Source organism: Arvicanthis niloticus, chromosome 1, assembly GCF_011762505.2.
Source record: "Arvicanthis niloticus isolate mArvNil1 chromosome 1, mArvNil1.pat.X, whole genome shotgun sequence".
In the NCBI taxonomy this organism is placed as follows: domain Eukaryota; kingdom Metazoa; phylum Chordata; class Mammalia; order Rodentia; family Muridae; genus Arvicanthis; species Arvicanthis niloticus.
Window position 1 is genome coordinate 27,219,170 of NC_047658.1, and position 6,815 is coordinate 27,225,984.

Here is a 6,815-nt window from a genome sequence, read left to right on the forward strand (position 1 = left end):
TGTGGAGGTCAAAGGATACTATGAAAGATTCTATTCTCTCTTTCTACCGTGTGAGTTCCAGGCACTAAAGTCAGTTCATCAAGCTTGGTGGAAGAAACCTGCCTGATAAGCGATTTTAAAAGACATGGAGGAAGCCCTTTATTGTCTTAAAAAATATGTATAGTTCCTTCAGCCAAGATCCCTGAACTTCACTTGCCTGCTATGCTTTCCAGGAAAGATTTTAATATACCTATGTGAAGTCCTACAAAGATAGAGAACAGGTCTCTTCCTCCCTCTCTATGCTGCCAACCAAGAATGCAAAAAAAAATATATATATAATATAATATAATATAATAAAAAAATTAAACAGAGAATTAAAAACATGTCCATAATTTTTATGAGATGAGAAATTAAAGATGACTGGGGAAGTGGAGTAGGTGTAAAAAGTAGTCACCCTCCACAAAAATAAACACCAAATTCACCTGCAAAGGTGAATCTAATTTCACATATGTAGTGTTTGTTAAATAATAAAATATTATATAATAGCAATGTTCAGAAATTTTTTTTAGAGTCCAATAAAATTATGTCTGATGATTTGACCTAAGTTTTCTCAGGGTAGCTTTTGAAAAATTGTACCAGTTCTAAACACAGTTATTTACATTTGATAAAATTCTGAATATTGGCTTAGTATGTGGCTTTCCTTGTCATCTAGATGGTATTTATTTACATTGATAGACCTTTACTGTCCTGCTACAGTTCTGTATTTTTACCTTAAATGTGCCTAGTTTTATTCTTCTGATTGTCTTTTTCTATATCTTTTGGTAGAAATTACAAATGCCTCTTTGTTCTGAGTGTGAGAAAAGGGGCCCAGAAAAACCATCAGCCAGTTTCGATGGAACTCCAGCTAGAGAAGAAAAGCTGCTGTGAGCAGGAGGCATGAGACCCAAAGCTTCCCTGCCGTCGACATTTCTAAAGGACAGGCTTGATGGAAAGAACACATTTCTAAAGCATGCGACTTTTACAAAACTTTATGTAACTTTATAATATGGACTACACAGTTTCCAAAAGATTCCAGGCTGATTGTGAACTTTAGCAATAACCTAATGAAAATGATTTCTTCACTCATGCGTATCTGTCTACTCTAAAATTACCCAGTATAAATTGATCTGATTTCAGCTAAAAATACAACTGCAACATTTTTTGGTCTTCACGTGGATATCTAGTACTTCTAAGATCTAGTTGGTACCATCAACTGGAAGATGATCAACTATGAGTCCTGGTGTTTTTAAAATTGCAAACATATGAAGGTTTGGTCCACAATGACCATCTGGTGTCATTTCTTCCAAAGTTGGAATGTGCAGATCAGAATACATTATTTTAGATAATTACTGCTTGACTCATTACATTGACTTAATAACTGTTTGATATAAAATTATGCCCAGTTAATTCTATTAATGATAAGTTAGTTACCAGAGTGTATTAGTTATGTTGAATGTGATATACATACAAGGTTTTTCATTTTTAGAATGAATGACAGCTATCTTTCATACCATCTTTTAAATTTTGAAAAATTCTTTGTGCATATTCACTGATAATTGTTTTAAGATGTGAATCAAGCTGTCTGAAGTGCCAGTTTTATTTTTTCTAATGTTAGATGATAAAAATGTAAGATGGGGAAATTTCTAAAATATTAACATGCAAGGTGTCCATAGATATTTTAGAATGGTCATTTGATTAAGGCAAAATAACATGGAATAATTTTTTAAAAGCAATGAGGATTTAGCTTTGAAGATAGGATTTTATATGAGAATATCACTTATCAAAAGAACCAGACTGTGACATAATTATAACATAACTCCTAATTGAGCAAGATGAAATGTAAATGATAATATATTCAAAAACCATCTCGAAGATAAAAACTGACCAAAGGATGAAGTCAGGGAGTCCACACTCACTGAGTACATTCACTTCTGTTGGTTAAACACACTTTGAAAGTATAGGAAAAAATAAACCACTGGCTGTATAGAGTTAATCTGCCAAGCCCCAATTAAAACCTTTAGAGAACAAATTCCAGAATAATAAAAATAATAATAATAAGGAAAATCGGTAGGACTTAATTTCTAGAATCCAATGTCATATATGTGGTATACTCAAAGAAGTTTATTGAGCTCTAGAATTGAGTAAACCCAATAGCAGAGAAAAAAAAATACCACCATGCATTAATTCTATATGCAGAGTAGTTTTGTGGGTTTCATCAGCATTTTCACTCTTAAAAGGAGATAAAGCTGGAAACAACCCAGGTGTCCCTCAACCGAAGAATGGATTCAGGAAACGGTTCATTTACAAAACGGAATACTACTCAGATATTGAAAACTAACATTCTTTAACTCCAGTTCCCCTTGTAGCCTCTATGGGCACCAGGACCTCATTTGGTGCACAGAAATACATGTGGAAAGAACACCTGTGTATAGTTTAGTAAGTCTGTGGTCACATTAAAAAAGGAAAGATAAAGAATTCATAGATTCATTTCCGATGAACTGACCAAGATAAAACGTAAGATCAGGAGACAAAATCTGTACTCACCACATCTCCAGTTCCATATCACCCCACCTCACTTTCATATAACATTAAATTCTCTTGATAGAATAATATATTTATACTTTTATATTTCTTTTTCTTTTGAAGGAAAATCTTTCTTTGAAGCAAAAAAAATGTGTCGTTAGGCTCAAAATTAATCCAAAGTGGAGTATGACCTTAAACTCTATATCCTCCCAGCTCTATTTCCCCAGGGCTGAGAGTTTCAGCCACTCACCATTGCTACAGTAATGAAAACTACTAGTTCAGTTTTAATTTAAGATTGCCTTTCCAACCTTGTCTAGGGCATTGATTTCCTGCCTCATCCCTGTGGATCCCACAGGATGTTAGTCACTTGTTCTTCGCACTCCAGGTTGTGAATATCTGTGACTCCTTGTAGGAATGACTGGATAAGGAGTTCCAAGTTCCAGCAACCTTGTTTGCCAGTTTTGTGTTTTGTCTTAGCTTTGACTTCCTGATCTAGAATGTGATAATATAATCAGTTTGCTTTTCTCAATGCTTGGAATGATAAAATGCGTTTTAATCAATAGGGTAAAAATTTCTCCTGAAATGTATGCATTCTTGTGTTTCTACTATCTACAGGTTTTCTCTAGGTTGTGTGTCATAATATTTACTCTTATATTTGAAACAGACACTGTAAGAGCAGCGGTTTTATTCTAGCCACTTTTAAGGAACATTACAAAACTTTAATTAGTGGTTTGATAGGATTTCTTTTAATATGATTTGAGGTTTTTCTTTAATTAATATGTTTTGTCTCTCTTAGCCTTTGCCTTGCTTTGAGATTGGAATCAAAATATTTAAACTATTTTCCTTACCTGTGTTCTACCTTTTCTAACTACCAACTTCATACTAGACATCGTTTGAAGAATTAATATTAAGATATATATTGACCATTCTCACACAAAAAAAAATACTATTCAATATATTTACAATACACGATATGAGTCTGTTATATACTGGCAATGTTAAGTGAAGAAATATAACTTGGAGTTTACACACTGTCCGTCGATTGTTGCTGAGAACTTCCCCATGTTTTTCTAATGAAATAACATATTTAATATGTCCTTCCACAAGAGAAAACCAATTTCTCTATTTTATAATATTACAATATAATAACAACTCAATTTTAAGTTTGAATCAAAGACAATGTATTCATTTGTAAATTAGAAAACTTTTGAACTCTGTCTTTTCGTTTATGTACATAAACTATGTCAATAAACGAGTGCCTCAGACCTGTGAGCCCTAATGAGCACTGGCTGTGTCTATCAATTATGTTGTGCCCAGAAAAGGATGGTTCAAGCATTCATCTGGATAAAAATTTCTTCAAATAGCTGAACATGGAAAATACAAGTGGTTGACTTTGGTTTTGTCCCTGAGCAGCTAATTAGCATAGCATTGCTGTTTTCCTCACAATTTTGTTTGATACAAACACGCGGAATTACCAGCTCTATCCGGTTGAGATATTGGGGGGGGGGGGTGTTTTGTTTTTGTTTTTTGTTTTGTTTTGTATTTGCTTGTTTGTTTTGGGGTTTGTGGAACAGACAGTTGCTGTTTTAGGTGGACAAGGTTTATAAATGGACTGAAATTAAATTTGTGAATTTGCTATAAGTGAATCCTTTATTTTTTTTTTTATAGCTCAGGTATTGTAACTATCACTAACTGCAGCACAGGAGGTGGAAATATAATTAGGACCATGGAATGGGGCGAGTAATGATCATGATAGTTATTTGCCAGGCAAATGTTCTTCATCTCTGAGCTATGTATTCATCTGGATTGTGTCACATGATGGTCAAGTATTAAAAACTAAAAAGTGCTGAAAGTGACCTATTTTTCTTCAATAAAACAATTTGTTACAAAGATCATAATGTATTTTTACCTTATGAAAACTTAATGGAACAGCAAATACTGCCCGCCTGTGTATAACAGAACCCAAAGACTACTTTGAAATCTCACGCTGAAAGCTTCTTTATTTGTCAATTCAAATACAGTTAGAGTATTTAAGAAATATGATTCATGGTGGTGAGACTTCTTACATTGTTATCAATATTTTTATTGTTCTTTACATTTAACAATTAATATAGATGCTAAAAGAGAACAATTTGGTACTTGCTCCAGTCATCAAATGAAGAATGATTATCGCAAGCTCCATAGATAATATTTATATATTTTTGTAAGAATTAACTAAAGGCTGAGGTAGTGGGAATGATCAACAGAAAGAGTGAGGGGCACATGCTGCCATGAAACCCAACCAGATACATGCTTTCAGTAAAAGAGAGAAAAAAAAAAACACTTTTTTTTTGTTTGGTTTTTTTCTTTTCTTTAGCCTGCTACTCCCTGGCTTTCTCTCTGAAGGACGACTTGTGGCCTGTTTTTGTGGCATTAGTTAAGGTGGCCACAGTATAACTTGCAGGTCAGTGTAGTAAGTATATGATGATACACCATTTAGTGATAGAGGTATCTTCTGAGTTATGCATTGTCCTGGCGGGACTGGGTTGTATTCATTTGAGTTTTTGGTTGAGGAGGTCTGGTGGAGATCCCTAAACAAACCAGGTTGAGACTAGAACAGTGGTTTGCTCTCCAAAAACGTGCAATGGGACCCCATTGCAAAGGACAACACCCACATGTTCATTGAATGTAGAGAGCTCAAGCTGGTACCCACATGGAGCCTTCATCCCTAGCCAACCTAGCCACAAAACCTTCTACCTACAATCCGTACTGCCTGCAAGATGTACGGGGGCAATAGTGATAGAAAATTTGTGGGAGTGGCCAATGTCTGGTTTAACTTGAGGCCCAAAATACAAGAGGAAGTCCATGCCCTACACTCTTTGTATGTCCAGGAACCAGATACTGGCTAACCTAGCAACCTAGGATAATACCTAGCAACTGGCAAGATGAAAGAAGGAAGGAGAGAGAGAGAGAGAGAGAGAGAGAGAGAGAGAGAGAGAGAGAGGGAGAGGGAGAGGGAGAGGGAGAGGGAGAGGGAGAGGGAGAGAGAGAGAGAGAGGGAGACGGAGACAGAGACAGAGACAGAGACACAGAGAGAGACAGAGACAGCGAGAGACAGAGACAGAGAGAGACACAGAGAGAGACAGAGAGAGATAGAGACAGAGAACGACAGAGAGAGAGAGAATGATTCTTAATGATATTCTGCCTTGTCCAGATGTTATCAGAGAGGCTTCCTGCAGCATCAGATGGAGCTGGTGCAGAGACCCATTGCTAAACATTATGTAGAAAAAGATATTATGTAGAAAACAAGTCTAAATTGGAGGTCTACTTTGAATTCCTCCCCTCAGAGATCAGGGAGCCCCATGTGAGTCAGAGGGGATAGAAGACACCAGGAAAACATGCCAACTGAATCAACTAAGCCGGGCTCATGAGGATGCACAGTGACTGAAGCAGCAAACACAGGGCCTGCACGGATCTGCACCAGGTCCTGTGCGTAACTGTTATATCTGCTAGCTTGGTGTTTTTTGTGGGTCTCCTAACAATGGGAGCAGGTACCTCTCTGACTCTTTAGCATGCTTTTAGGACTTTCTTGTTCCTATTGGGTTACCTTATCCAGCCTCAATAGGAAGGCTTCGCCTTGTTTTATCAGATCTTGTTTTGTCCTGTCTGGCTGTTGTTGTCTCTTAGAAGTCTGCTCTTTTCTGAAGAGGAAATAGACAGGGAGTGGATCTAGGTGAGGGGAAAGGTTAAGGATAGGGGCTGGGAGGAGTGGAAGGAAAGATAATTCTGGTTAGGATAGATTGTGTGAGAGAAGACTTTTTTGAATAAATTTTAAAAAATGTGTTGAGATGAATCTTGGGTATTTCAAGCTTCTGGGCTAACATCCAATTATCAGTGAGTGAATACCATGTGTGTTCTTTTGTGATTGAATTACCTCACCCAGGATGATATTTTCTAGTTCCATCCATTTACCTATGAATTTCTCGAATTCATTGTTTTAAATAGCTGAGTAATACTCCATTGTGTAAATGTACCACAATTTCTGTAACCATTCCTCTGTTGAGGGACATCTGGGTTCTTTCCAGCTTCTGGCTATTATAAATAAGGCTGCTATGGACATAGTGGAGCATATGTCCTTGTTATATATTGGAACATGTTCTGGGTATATGCCCAGAAGTGCTGTAGCTGGGTCCTCAGGTAATACTATGTCTAATTGAAATACCCAAGGTTCAACTCACAGACCACATGAAGCTCATGAAGAAGGAAGACCAAGTGTGGGTGCTTCGGTCCTTCTT

General features: G+C 36.5%; 1 protein-coding gene across 3 annotated transcripts in view; it reads left to right on the forward strand.

Annotated features, from left to right (window-relative positions):
- The window catches only part of Luzp2 (leucine zipper protein 2), a 356,272-nt gene extending 352,459 nt beyond the window's left edge, over positions 1–3,813 (forward strand). For all 3 annotated transcript variants that reach the window (XM_034524880.2, XM_076935101.1, XM_034524889.2), the window contains one exon: positions 805–3,813. In XM_034524880.2, the coding sequence (XP_034380771.1) occupies positions 805–906 (102 nt within the window). In that variant the 3' untranslated portion in view covers positions 907–3,813. The remainder of the gene's footprint in view (positions 1–804) is intronic.
- Positions 3,814–6,815: the final 3,002 nt, after the last annotated feature.